The sequence below is a fragment of the Manis javanica genome, chromosome 13, assembly GCF_040802235.1.
Source record: "Manis javanica isolate MJ-LG chromosome 13, MJ_LKY, whole genome shotgun sequence".
Taxonomy (NCBI): domain Eukaryota; kingdom Metazoa; phylum Chordata; class Mammalia; order Pholidota; family Manidae; genus Manis; species Manis javanica.
This window is the reverse complement of record NC_133168.1, coordinates 95,497,256-95,509,963: the sequence shown is the minus strand read 5'-3', so window position 1 is coordinate 95,509,963 and position 12,708 is coordinate 95,497,256. Positions and strand designations below refer to the sequence as shown.

The following is a 12,708-nucleotide window of genomic DNA, read 5'->3' as shown; positions in this document are numbered from 1 at the left end:
ACTGGTATTCTCCGCATCCTTTATCTGCCGCGGGGTCAGCGGCCCTCCAGGGCGCGGTCTCGGGCGATAACCGCCTCCTCAAACTTGATCATGAGCGTGGTGCCCTTGTGCCAGTGTGCCGTGACCTTGGCGGGAAAGCCGCTGTGCGTGAGCACTGCCTCCACGATGCCCGCCGTGAAGCTGGCGCAGTTGAGCGTGCTGTTCTCCTTGGGCACCGAGATGTAGGTGTTGATGAGCGGCTCGCGCTCGATGATGTAGAAGGTGCGCGCGTCGTCGTTGGCCTGCTCCAGCTTGTCGGCCTCCTTGCCGAAGAGCGCCTTCCACACGGCGCCCTTGACAAAGAGCAGTGCGCCCAGCACCTTGGTTTCCCGCCGGGCACCCTTTTCGCGAGCCACCAGCGCATCCAACACCCGTGCGCCCACCTGGCGGCCCAGCGCGGCCAGGCGCGCCTGCAGCTCGGCCACGGAGAAGACGCGGCTCTGGCAGTGCTGCACCAGCTCGGAGAAGAGCAACGCAAAAGCGCTCAGGTTCACCTCCGTGCGCGGCCGTGCCAGCGCGCGCTCCAGCAGCGCCGACTTCCCGCGCGTGAAGCGCGCCTCCATGCCGCTGCCTTGGGGAGCGACAAAGAGACGCGGGTGTCAGTCAGGGGCGGGAGGCAGAACCCCGAGGGCCACTGCCCGCCCCCCTCTGTGCTGCTCCATCGCTGACCTCCCACGTGGGAAGGCAGGAGGGAATGGAAAGGGGGCACCCACGTGTGCATAAAGCACGCCTCCATCACGCTTAGCCAGCGCAAGGCAAACGGGAGACAGGGAAGGTTTACACCGTCGTCGGAGAGAGGGTTTAAGGGGGGTAAAGTGGGGGAAGGGCAAAGGGGAACCAGAAGGGGGCGCGGGAAGCCATCTCGACCCTGAGTTCCAGCTGCTTCCTCTCCTCGTAGGTGAGAAGCACCTCGGTACCCGCTCTGCCACCCGTGGGAGTACCTAGAAAACTGGCGCATAGGGGAGGAGGACATCACACCTAAGGCTGGGAGGGGACAAGGATGGGGGGCCGTGAGAGGACACGGCTGTCTAGCGAAGCGACCCAGCAGCGACAGCGGGTAAAAACGACCTCCCTGCCTCTCCCCTAAGGAAAGCCAGAGGAATGGGAGTTTGGGGGAGTAGGGGTGTGTCAAGGCCAATGGCCAGGAGGGCTGGGGGCTTGGGGGCAACAGACCGACAACATGGGGCAAACCAGGAGGGGCCACTGGAAACCCTTGGAGCCCCACGCCCTCGGGGAGCGCCGATGTCACGCCTCCGAGACGCGGATGGGCCTGCGTTTGTAAGAAGGGTGCGGGGGGAGCAGAGAAGGTGTTGGGAGCCCCCACCCCGTACTCTCCAGAAAGGTAGCCGGGCAGGGGTAAACAAGAGGGGGGAGGCGGGCTGTCAGAGCCAGGGTTTGGGGAAGCCAGGAGGGCAGGAGGGGCGCAGTGATCCTCCCACCCCAGGGCCCGAAGTCCCGGCAGTCGGCGGAGGACGAGACCCGGAAGGACGCTGCTGGGGAAAACCCCGGAGGGGGTGCTGATGCATCCACACTGTGGCTCTGCGTGGGGCCTGCGGCAGATGGGGGGGGGGTTCCCGAGGACGCCGAGACCCCCTCCCTTCCCCCTGCCCTTGGCCACTCAGGTGTGAAGCCGCCGCGGAGGTGCGGTCGGTGGGGGAGCTGAGAACCCCGTGCCCATCATGCAGGGACGGGGTCAGCGCCGGAGAGACCTGGGGACGCCCCCCAAGAGGCCCGCGGGGGGAATGAGAAGCCCAGCGGAGCAGCTGGGGAAGGAATTCCGGAGGCTCCAGGGCGCCCCCGCCCCACTGCGCAGCCGCCGACCGAAGGGGCCGAGCCGCGAGACGTGAGTGGAGCGCTGAGACCCTCCACCGGGCAGCGATCGGGAAGGCCGCAAACCCGAGCCCCGAGCCCGGGCGGAGCCCACCCTCTTCGCGGCCCCCTGGGAGGGCCGAAGCGGGCGGACCGGGCATCGGGATCGTGCAGTGGGGCTTGAGTGGGGGGGTCGGGGAGCGAACGAGCTCCGGCAGGGGTCGCGAGCCGGCGGGTCTCACCGGGAACTGAAGCCGTTGCCTCGGCCGCGCTGCTTTACGGCGCCGTAAGAGGCCCTGCGTGCGCAGGCGCTGGCGCGAACCGAGGTGTGGACGGGGCGAGTGCGCGCGGTGACTCACGAGAGCGGCTGCACGGGGGTGCGCGTGTCCGAGCGCCGGAGGATGACAGTGCCCCGGGACAGCTGCTTAGGGGCTCACGTTTGATGACGGGCACACGTCTCTCTCAGGCACATACGTGTGCACTTGGGCATCTGCTTGTCCCAGCGGCACACCTTTGTCCTTGGTCACACATTCTCTTGTTTTAGGGCCACATCTATGTCCTTGGGCACGTTTTCTTGGCTTAGGGGCAAGTGTGTGTCCACGCGCGCATGTTCACTTGTCTTAGAGACAAACGTATGCCCGTGGGCACACATTCGCTTAGGGGACATACATCCGTGAGCTGTGGGAATAGCACATTTAGGGGCTTGTGCTCTCAGGAGTATGCGCGCAGTGGACAGACACATCCACCAGCAGTTACACCTATGGGTCCATGCTTAGGAGCTCATACAGATCCGCCCCCCGTGCGCACCTGGGGAGACATTACGCATCTCAGGCCAAGAATCCTCATGGGCATGCACTTGGCACAGGGACTCTTACCCCCTGCATACACGTTTGTGGACACACAAGGACCCACTAACAGCATTTGTTCTCACACACCCTCGTGTCTCCAGGGATCCTGGCATGACATCCACATGTTCACTGTGTGATTTTTGTCCATTTCCCAAGTCTGAACACATGCAGACCTTCTGCCACCTACTCTCAAAGCCCCAGTAACAGATCCGAATATTCCAAACACACTCAGTGACATCACCAGGCACACTTACATCAACACACACCTCTTCACTATGCACATCTGCTCAACACCTGCAGCAGTGATACGTTCCCATGGTGCGCTCCACACACACTCCATCGCGACGTGTCTATACACACAACACATGACAGGACACTCACATGTGTTTATACTGACAGTGGAACAGACACCTGCAATACATGTCACCAATGCCCACCCTTACAGAGATACATCTTTGTGGTCCCTGCTGACGCAGCAACCCACTGTGACATTCATTACACTTGCAACATGCCACAATGCACACATGGCACATGCAGTGACACAAGCGTGCACACCACTCCTGCTATGAGTCCTAGTCAACATAAACCCACAGCACATCCTGGTGGTGTAACCACAAAGGTTTGGTTCCACTGCCACCTGATTCAGCCACGAAATGGAGAAACAGACTGTCCGGAGAGAAAGAGCTTTATTCAACAAGCTGGCAGGTTGGAAGATGGGAGGGCTATTGTCCCAGAGACCCATCTTGTTAGCCTGCTACAGTGGACAGTTTATATAAGATAAGAGGGGAAGGGATATTTTCTCAGCTGTCACATAGCTTGCAGATTTGATGGCATCCGCCCAGTTATTAATTTTTGCAGCCCAAGGGCTGGTGCACATTCCTCCATTGCTTTGCAATCACCAGGTGCAGTGATCCATGTGAATCCAAACGGGAGTGTTGAACTATGTCTCTCTTTAAATTCCAGATATCGAAACAGGCCTCCCCAAGGAATGTTGGTACATCTGCTCAGTGAACCTTATCTTGTTACTGGTGCCTGCAAGGAGCTACAGAGCAGCATTAGGGGGACACACGCTCCATGAAACACCCATGCTCCATGAAATGCTTACCCTGTGTACACCACACACACACACACACACACACACACACACACACACGCATACGCATGCGACTCCACGACCCTCAAGTCTCCATGACGTGATTTTTCTCTAAGTGGGGATGAATGTCCAGGCTGGGTCTGCTGTTTTCTATCTTCACTGGGAGGTGCAAGCCTGTCAAATGAGCTGCAGGCAAGGTCTCCACGTCTTCTCATTTATTCAGCTTTGGGCTCTGGGTGGGGTGGACACCTGAGGTCAGGCAGATACACTCGCTGAGAGAAGCAGGGGCCCAACCAAGGGCTCCCTCCTCATCTGCACCCCCCGCCCCAGCTCACCTGGCTCTGGCTTCCCCCCCTGCTTCTTGGAGATGTCCTGTAATTTAGCCTTGATTTGTTTGATATCTGTGGGGAGACAGGAGAAAACTGGGTTTTTTCCACCTTTGTTGCAAACTCCCCTGCCTGACCCCCTGGCTGGGGTGCTGCAGAACCTAGGTCCCTGGGGTTCCCTGCAGCTTATAAATACCCTCTGAGTGACCGGGATGGTGACATTCATCACCCCTTCAAACCCTGCTGCCCCCTCTCCCGATTTCCCAGCACCCAGGCCGATCCCGGGCATGGAGATCAATTCCCCCCAGTGAAGGTCTGCAAGGGGACCTGATGACAGTGTCTTCAGTGTCGCAATGCAGTTCTGGATATTGTTCTTGACCATGTCCATGAGCTTCTTGGCCTCTTGGGAGCTCAGCCGGATGGCGATCCTGCTCTGCTGCTGCTCCTCCTGGCACTGCCCCACGGAGGCGGAGACTAGGGCAGGGGGCGGGCACATCAGGGGCACGTCTGCTCCCGCACCCCCATCCCGACCCATCGGGCCCCCGCCCCCAGGTCCTCCCCTTACTGTTCCCGAGCTCCCTTTTCAAGTCCAGCAGCTCCTGGGACAGCGCCGGATCTGTTCAGGAGATGGGGGTGGGGGGTGGGAAGGAAACTCTGCGTGTGCGGTCCTGGGGGCGGGGGTGGGGCGGAAGAGGACCGGGTGGGACCCCTCCCGGGTGAGACGCCTCCCACTGCCCCAGCCCCTGCCCTCACCACCAAAACCCGAACCCAAAAAGTTCCCTACTCACGCTTCGCCAGGACCAAGGCCGAGACAGTGATGCAGCACAGAGCGACGAGGAGGCACAGGCTCAGGGTGGCCCCGTGCGACCAGCGGGGCGCCTGGGCAGCGTCCGCAGGCGGCCTGCACCGGGCTGGGGCTGGGCCAGCGGAAGGACAGGTGAGGTCCAGGGCCTGCCGCTGCCACTCAGCCATCGGTACCCTGACGCCATAAAGAGCTCTGTCGTCTACGCCTGCTGCTCCTAATACCATCAGCAGCCATGACCATCGCCACCCTGCCTGCCACGTGCACTCTGACCGCCACCACCAGCGACTGTCCCTAACGCTGTCACCTTCACACTCCCTTTCCACCTCCGTCCGTCACCAAGACTTGCCAAGATGCCATAGCTGTGGCCGGCATCCACATCGGTGTCCACTGCTTCCACCCACTCACCACCTCCACCACCCAGACCTCCACCACCATCACACACAAACCTTGCGCCACCAGCCTGGACCTCCGCATGATGTCCCGCGTCCCTGTGCTGCCTTCCCACGGTTCCCTCCCAGGCCTGTGGTGGCAGGTGGGGCGGGTGGCTGCTTACCCTGGTTCTTGGGTGGTGAACGGCTGCCCTTTGACTGGCCCCAGTTTCTGCAGGTCAAGTTGATATTCACATAGTCTGGGTCATCTGTGTGTGGTCAGTGGGAGGGTTGCCGAAACCTGTTCTGAGCTTGGGGGCCAGGTAGGGTGGGAGGGGTCCCAGAGGAGCTCTTGGTTCACTGAACCCCTGCTCACAACAAATTTCTGGGGGTAAAAGGTCAGGTGTAGGAGCTAAGATCTGCTTCTTGGTTAAGTGGAGAGGGTGTGGCTGAGTTTAGTGGGTATACACAGGTACACACACATTTTGGGTAGGGGAAGGAGCCCTCTGGTCCCCACTTTCAGCCCCTGACTCCTCTCTCTAGACCTCTCCCCTCCCCACCCAAAGCGCCTGACCTTCATTCTCGGCCGGGATCCCCTGTTTCTTGTCTTTGAAGGTCGCCGCCTCCATCTTGACCTGGTTCGTGCAAATCCCCTCAGCCTCCAAGGGTTCTCAAGTCTGCGAGTTTGTCCGCACATATCTCCACCCACCGGAAGGTGTCTCGGCAGATGAAGAAATCTCTGAGTTGGGGTGGTGGGGGGAAGGATAGGTCAGCCTCCTTTTTTTCAGGGATCCAGGACCGTCCCACCCTGGGGCGCCCTCACCCCCGACCCCTCTTGACCAAGGGGTCCTAGGAGATCAGAGGGCCCAGGGAAGCCCATAGACCTGGAGACAGACTAGAATGGCCAGGGGCTTGGCATAGAGGAGGGAGCTAAGGCTATAAAAGTCGTCATTCAGCAATAAGTAAAATGCCTTAAATCAACAGCTGAACACCTTCAACTTGCTCAATATTATGTCAATTATATTCAATGAAAATAAATAATTTTTTAAAAGGATGGTCAGGAACTCTACAGGAAGCTGTGTGTGTGTGTCTGTATTTACCCACATGAACTGCATCCTCCCGTCTCCTCTCGCCCTCTAAAGAAGCTGTGGCAGCTTCTGGGGGTCCCATCTTTCAGAGTTGGGGCAGCCGGGCTTGGAGGTGGGATTCCAAGGTGGCACACACACTCCCCTCTCCTCACCCCCACCCCCATCTCACCCCCTCAGCTCCAACCCCCAGAACTTTTATTTCTTTAAGGCCCCATGGAGGAAAGAAACGGATGTGTGAGGCAACGAGGCTAACTGTAAGTTCCCACCCACATCTGGGACTGAGGCCAGACCCACGTCTTGACCTTGACCTGGAAGTGGTTGCCTCCCTCCCTGGAAACCCCAGATGGGGAAGCACTCAAGAAAAACCCTCATTCTCATCCACACCGTAGGCTCACCTGCCCAGATTCACACACACACACATTGCACGCTACCAGAGAAATATGCATATTCATGAATTTACACCCGAACGCTCTGTCTAGGGGTCTTAAAGCTCTTTGCATCTGTCTGACCTTAAAAACGGGGGATAAAAATGAGACAAAGCATATAGAGTATTTTCTTTTTAAATTGAAAGCAGTGCCTTCCAATAGAAACATACTGCAAACCACATGTGTTCAACTTGAAGTTTTCTAGCCACACTGAAAAGATAAAAAGAGACAAGCTAAATTAATTTTAGTAATATTTTTAACATAACATACCCAAGATATCAACACTTCACCACGTAAATGATACTTAAAAATTATTGAGGTATTTTATATGTTTTTGGTACCAAGTCTTTGAGATCACACGTGTATTCTCACCGAAGGCATATTTCAATTCAGACTGGCCACATTGCAACACTCGATGGCTCCCATATTGGACAGTGCTGGTTAGACTATCACAATTTTCTCCCTTTGCAAAAAATAAAATAAAAGATAATTTAAAAGACTTACACATGCAGGAAGTGAGTATGTTTTGGCTTTAAATATGTGATTAAATTTGAGATAACTTTGAAATGCTTCCCCCAAGATCTAGTGAAGATGATGTTCTGTTTACTTGGAGGCCCCCAGGCAACCATGTTGCAGGGACCCTAGAGGGCCCCATAAGGTTTCCTGAGCAGCCCCTTTCATGGGGTAACAGTCTTGATTTTTTTTTTTTTTTTTTTTTTTTTTTTTTTTTACGAGAGCAAGACAGAGACTTTTATTTAGAGGTAAAGCAAGAGGACAGAGCTCCTGGCCCATGCCAGGAGGGGACAAGAGAGCCCCTTGATTTTCTTTTAAGAGAGAAAAAAATGTATCTCAAGTCCAGACAACCATAAATAAGGGATTGGTTCAGAGTGGGCACATGATCCAGACCCAGCTAATCAGAACTTAAGATTTGTCATAAGGGGCGGGCAAATTAGCCAGACTCAGCCAATGAAACTCTAGCTTGGATGTTTGGTTGGGTTATCCCGGGGGGGAAAAAGCATTTGCCTTTTTTTCCCACTCCACTGGGGCAGTCAGACTGGGAGAATGTAAGCCTGGAGCAGTGACAGGGGAGCACCTGCCTGAGAGTGAAGCCAGCACTGAGAAAAGTGACCCAATAGGACGTCTTGTCCTAGAGATGTCATTTGAGACCCTGGATACAGCCATACCTGAATCTGTTGTTCTAACTGTGGGCCTCTCAGTTACACAATCCAGAAACCTCCTTTGAATTTTGCTCAAGCTAACTTGGAATGGGGTCTGTGGCACTTGCAGCTAGAAGAACTGTGGCTACCACAGGGGGCCGGGAAGTTGGCCAATCAGGAAACAGGGGCTTGAGAAGGGGGCTTGCTCTCCAAGTCTGCACTCTAGGACTATTTTGAAACTGACGGCTCTGAAGAGGCCCTTCACGGGGTCCAGAGACAGGGACATGATTGGGTGGGACTTGGAGGCAAAGAGGCATTCAGCTCAGGGTCTGGGGCCAAGGGAGTGCTCCCCCCTTCACATCAGGGAGGGGGTATGGTGGGCAAGGTACTAAACTTACACTCTCCGGTCCTCAGCACACTTCTGACTCAGTGGTCCCTCCCAACCCCATGGCCCCAGGGGGTGAGGACAGAGAATCTGGGAGGGGAATCCCTGGATTGGGGTCTGGGTGGGCTCCAAAGGCACCAGGAGTTGTTTGTGATCTTAGCCCACGGCCACCAGGGTCAGACAGAGGGCTGTGTCATCATAGGGGGGGGTGTTCCTGAAAGCCAGCACCCACCCCATCACCCCTTCTCCAGTCCCCGGAGCACGTTGCTGGGGGCTGTGACATTGAATCTGGGCTCGCTTTGGAGACTGGGCTCCAGGTGTTCTGAAGTTTGGGTTTGTGTGTCTCAGGAGCTGGATTTTACAACCCCGGGGTTAGGATTCCAAGGAAACTGACCCCTGAATCATCTGAGTTTGTGCACCCCAGGAAGCTGGATCAGAGGATGCTGGTGGGTCACCTTCTAGGGCAGAGTCCAGCCTGGGACCAGAGCCATCCATGCTGGAATGGGGCCTTGATGTGGGAGGCACGGGAGTCTGTTTAGAGTATGTATGTATGTATCCGTGTGTCCCTATGTGCCCCCACCCCATGGGCATGTTTGTGCTCTTCAAGGGAGCCCTCCCATGTCCATGGGCGTGCTGTCTCTGTGTGATCATGGTAACTGGAATGTGTACCCTGTGTGCCCGTGGCCGTGTAACTGTGTGTACCTGTGGTGTGTGCCTATCCACGTGTGTATGTGGTTATTCTAGGACAGACATTTCCTGGGTGCCTTCTGTGCTCTTTTCTAAGGGCCAGGGATACAGCAAAGCGCAACCACGTCTTTTCCCCTAATTTCAGCGTCTGGTGTTCAGGAGGGTGTAGGAGCCCCGGTGTGCAGTGGGTTGTAACTAACCCCTCACACCTGCGCCTGAACGTGTGGAAATGTGAATTTGTGGTGTGGGGCCTCAAGTAGTTCTCAGCGGGCACCTGTGAAGAGTCCTTTCTGTCCCCTCCATGCCTGCACCTCGTGTGTGTCGGGGGGATCCCTCCATACCCGTGGAGAGTAAGGGATAGGGGCTCAGAGCTCTGGGCTGAGAGATGACTCAGGGGTCCACTCTGGCCCCGGGACTCCTGGGCGCTTGGTGTCCTGGAGTGTATGTGAAGTGGGGGCGGGGATCCCCGTCCTGTCCAGAACCCCGGAGGAGGCCTCACTATGCGGGGACCGAAAGAAGGACCCAGCAACTTACTGGGAGGTCCGAGAGCCGAGCGTGACCATCAGGGTGGCCTCAAGGTAACCCTTCCCTTCTTGAAGGAGGCCGCGAGGCTTGGGCGTGGGCATAATTACAGGAAGCTGAGCCCTCATTCACCGAGGTCGAGGTGGGGGACAACATGGGAGGAGGGGGCGTGGGCAGAATGTCGCGATCGCCGCCCCCAATGCCTCCCTTGAGCGTCTCTGCGCTCAACACAACTTGGAGACGCCAACTCAATCCCCTGCACCCTACAAAAGAGGGCGAAGCACCCGGACCCTCGGCATCATGTTCTTTGGGTTTATTCCAGGACCCGCCCCTCCGCCCCTGGCTCCGCCCCCGAGGCCTCAGGCGACGGCGTGCGGGCGGCAGCAACGCGCTCCCGTCCAGTCCATGCCCGCGCACTGACAGTGGCAGGTGGTCCCGACGCGCACGTCCCACGAACCACAGGCGGAGCCGCAAGAGCAGCTGGTGACGGCGAAGCCTGCGGGCGGGAGCGGAGGGGACTTGGAGCCGAGCCGGAGGGATCGAGGGGGGCTGGAAGCCAGGCACCCGAGGATGGGAGCCGGATGCGTGCTTGGCTGGGGGCCAGGGCAGCAAGTGTCCTAAGGGAATTGGGTCCCCGGTACTCTAGGGAAGCAGAGGCTGGGACTCCATGGATCCTCGAGAAATAGAGGCTGGGCGTGGGGGGTCGGGACTACGGGGTGCTGGGAACAGAACTGGGAGCCTGGACAGAGGATTCTGTACTCACCTTCCGGGCAGGTGGCCAGGGCCCCCCTGGAGGTGACAGTCAGGCAGTCCAGGCCAGTGTTCCTTATTGCCCCAAGTACTGCGGGTAGGGGGGGGTTGAGAGGGGGGTTGAGAGGGGGGTTGCGCTGTGAGACCAAGCTGCCCCTCCCCGCATTCTCATGCAGCCCAGGCCCTGGAGGCTTGGAGATGTAGGCAGGGGGTCAAGAACACCGCCCTAAGGAAATTGGGTCCCCGGGACTCTAGGGAAGCTGAGGCTGGGGCTCCATGGATCCTCGAGAAACAGAGGCTGGGCGTGGGGGATCGGGACTACGGGGTGCTGGGAACAAAACTGGGAGCCTGGGCAGAGGTGGTTTAGGCCCAGGTGCAGAGCCCGGGAGGTGGGCAGCTCACCGCCTCCCAGGATTCTGTCGTGAGGCAGGCTTCTGGGAGGAAGGAGGGTTTGGAGCTGCGGCGAAGGGTGCAGCTGGATGGGATTGTGGTTGGGGCCGGGCCGGCTTGGGGTTGGCTCCGTGGCAGGAATCGGGGGGGGCCCTGGGGCCCCCGGAAGTTAGATGTGAGGGTCCTCACTGAGGGATCTGGCGCCGTCCAGGACCTTCTCACTGATGGCTTCGTCCACGGAGCAGAGCGACTTGCCGCACACCAGCAGCCACAGGGCGGGGAGGAGGAGGAGGCAGGCAGCCTTCATCCTGCAGGTGCTGCAGGATGGAAGCAAGAGGCGCCCAGCCAGGTCAGCCCCTTCTCCTCAGGAGAGTCAGGCCCGCAGAGGCTGTGGGAGCTGGAACCCTGGGTCCCTGTGGGCGACAGAGCTGGAAGCCCAGCCTTGTCCTGGGCCCTCTGGCTAGGGCTCTGGGTAGAGGCGGGAGCGGCTGACACTTACCCTCTAGATGCTCTCAGAAGGCCCAATCTAGGATACAACTTCCTTGGCCCTCTTAAGGCCTCTGGGTGTGGGGCTTCCTGTCTTGGCTTAAGTTCCTTGGCCCTCTGGCACTTCCTTCCCACATCCGGGGCTAAAAGGAAGCCTCTGGGACAGACTCTGGGGCCCAGGAGTGGGAAGTTCTGCCACCACCCCCCATCAAAGCTTCCCCCCTTCAACAGCTCTCCCCACATCTGGGCTGGAACTGGTCCAGGGGGTGGTGACTTTGGGATGATTCCAGAACGCATAGTCCAAAGGACAGGTAGAGAGACAGATGTTTGCATGCAGGAGCGGGAAACACTCACTCCCCCTCTCCTCCCCCAGCCCGACCCCCACCCTGTACTTTCTGTCTCTGTGGTTGTGAGTCGTCTAGGAGTCCTCCGAGGGGGATCAGATGGGATCTGTCCTTGCACGTCTGGCTTATTCACTGAGCACGGTGTCCTCAAGGTTCGTCCACAGTGCAGCAGGTGTCAGGATGTCCTTCCTTTTTAAGGCTGATATTCCATTGTGTGGGCGGACCACGTTGCGTTTATCTATTAATCTGTGGATGGACAGTTGGGTTGTTCCCCCCTTTTAACTATTGTGCATAGTGTTGCCATGGACATGGCTGTGCGTATCTCTTTTGAGTTCCTGCTTTCCATTCTCCTGGATATAGACCCAGGACTGGAAATGCTGATCATAAGGTCATTCTATATTTAACTTCCTGATGAACCGCCAAACAGTTTTTACATTTTTAAACCATTGAAGAATAACGTATTATTTAGTGACAAATGAAAACTGTATGAAATTCAAATCCCAGTGCCCGTAAATGGTTTTCTTGGCACTCAGCCATGCCCACTGTTTAATATATCCTCTGTGGCAGCTGCTTTCACTTGGCAGTGGCACCGTTGAGAAGGTGTGACAGAGACCGGATGGCCTGCAAGCCGAGAACACGTTTACTGTCCAGCCCTTCACAGAAGAAAACTGTCTCCACCCCTGCTCAGTAACAGCGAGTGTGAATGAGATCAGTGTATTGATTGCAGCCTCGTGCAACCATCTGGATGATTCTCGGCAAAATAATGGTGAGCAAAGAGACCCAGACACAAAAGAGAACATGCCATTTCTTAAGCACAAATCAATTTATTAAAGAAGACAAAAGCACAAGCATGACTCATCTATGATGTTGAAAATAGGATGCAGGTTTCCTGGAGAGTAGGGGATGCTGATTAGGAAGGGTGAGAGGCAGGCCTTCTGGGAAGCTAGTGACAAATCTGAGTCATACACGTACATCTGCACACTTTATGCATGTGTGCTTATATTTCGGTGGACATGCTTATGTGTGTGAAATCCCCATATAAATGCAACAGTGTACACAGGGCCAAAGTGTGGGAAATATTTATGGAGCACCTACTAAGTGCCAGATGCTAGGCTAAGCATTGCACACCTGGTAGGGATCAATTTGCCCTGCCTGTTGGGGGAAGACGGTCAAGAGAAAAGGCCAT

The 12,708-nt window shown here is 56.9% G+C and overlaps 3 protein-coding genes and 1 long non-coding RNA gene across 12 annotated transcripts; 1 reads left to right on the top strand and 3 right to left on the bottom strand.

The window, feature by feature from the left end:
* Positions 1–2,215, bottom strand: TRAPPC5 (trafficking protein particle complex subunit 5). Its single transcript, XM_017646778.3, has 2 exons — positions 2,091–2,215; positions 1–610 (listed from the first exon to the last, which is right to left on the bottom strand). Exon 2 carries the CDS (start codon positions 600–602, stop codon positions 36–38), a length of 567 nt encoding a protein of 188 aa, XP_017502267.1. The 5' UTR covers positions 603–610; positions 2,091–2,215; the 3' UTR covers positions 1–35.
* LOC140845694 (uncharacterized) lies at positions 957–6,357 on the top strand. The gene is made up of 4 exons (XR_012124528.1): positions 957–1,096; positions 1,725–1,882; positions 4,914–5,452; positions 5,904–6,357. It is a non-coding gene; the product is annotated as an uncharacterized lncRNA (long non-coding RNA).
* On the bottom strand, positions 2,384–6,526 carry MCEMP1 (mast cell expressed membrane protein 1). 8 transcript variants are annotated; one of them, XM_073220445.1, is made up of 8 exons: positions 6,393–6,516; positions 5,863–6,027; positions 5,474–5,520; positions 4,904–5,094; positions 4,681–4,731; positions 4,443–4,589; positions 4,125–4,190; positions 2,384–4,021 (listed from the first exon to the last, which is right to left on the bottom strand). In XM_073220445.1, the coding sequence occupies exons 1-8, from the start codon at positions 6,456–6,458 to the stop codon at positions 4,005–4,007; spliced, it is 750 nt and encodes a 249-aa protein (XP_073076546.1). In that variant the 5' UTR covers positions 6,459–6,516; the 3' UTR covers positions 2,384–4,004. The 8 variants fall into 8 exon arrangements, with proteins under 8 accessions (XP_073076546.1, XP_073076545.1, XP_073076543.1 ...); XM_073220444.1 differs by having other exon boundaries at positions 2,384–4,038; positions 6,393–6,514; XM_073220442.1 differs by having other exon boundaries at positions 4,125–4,589; positions 6,393–6,525.
* A 3,324-nt stretch (positions 6,527–9,850) lies between these two features.
* Positions 9,851–11,718, bottom strand: RETN (resistin). 2 transcript variants are annotated; one of them, XM_037018377.2, is made up of 4 exons: positions 11,571–11,718; positions 10,882–11,009; positions 10,316–10,393; positions 9,851–10,048 (listed from the first exon to the last, which is right to left on the bottom strand). In XM_037018377.2, exons 2-4 carry the CDS (start codon positions 10,997–10,999, stop codon positions 9,912–9,914), a joined length of 333 nt encoding a protein of 110 aa, XP_036874272.1. In that variant the 5' UTR covers positions 11,000–11,009; positions 11,571–11,718; the 3' UTR covers positions 9,851–9,911. The 2 variants fall into 2 exon arrangements, with proteins under 2 accessions (XP_036874272.1, XP_017502257.1); XM_017646768.3 differs by lacking the exon at positions 11,571–11,718 and adding an exon at positions 11,192–11,344.
* Positions 11,719–12,708: the final 990 nt, after the last annotated feature.

Coding starts and splice junctions, on each gene's coding strand:
- RETN (XM_037018377.2), bottom strand. CDS start 10,999: ATGAAGGCTGCCTGCCTCCTCCTCCTCCCCGCCCTGTGGCTGCTGGTG. Junction 10,394..10,881: donor GGACGGCGCCAGATCCCTCA/GTGAGGACCCTC, acceptor CCCTACCCGCAG/TACTTGGGGCAATAAGGAAC. Junction 10,049..10,315: donor CCTGGCCACCTGCCCGGAAG/GTGAGTACAGAA, acceptor TCCCGCCCGCAG/GCTTCGCCGTCACCAGCTGC.
- TRAPPC5 (XM_017646778.3), bottom strand. CDS start 602: ATGGAGGCGCGCTTCACGCGCGGGAAGTCGGCGCTGCTGGAGCGCGCG.
- MCEMP1 (XM_017646771.3), bottom strand. CDS start 6,458: ATGGGACCCCCAGAAGCTGCCACAGCTTCTTTAGAGGGCGAGAGGAGA. Junction 6,028..6,392: donor GACGGGAGGATGCAGTTCAT/GTGGGTAAATAC, acceptor ACCCCAACTCAG/AGATTTCTTCATCTGCCGAG. Junction 5,095..5,473: donor TTCACCACCCAAGAACCAGG/GTAAGCAGCCAC, acceptor TTATGGCGTCAG/GGTACCGATGGCTGAGTGGC.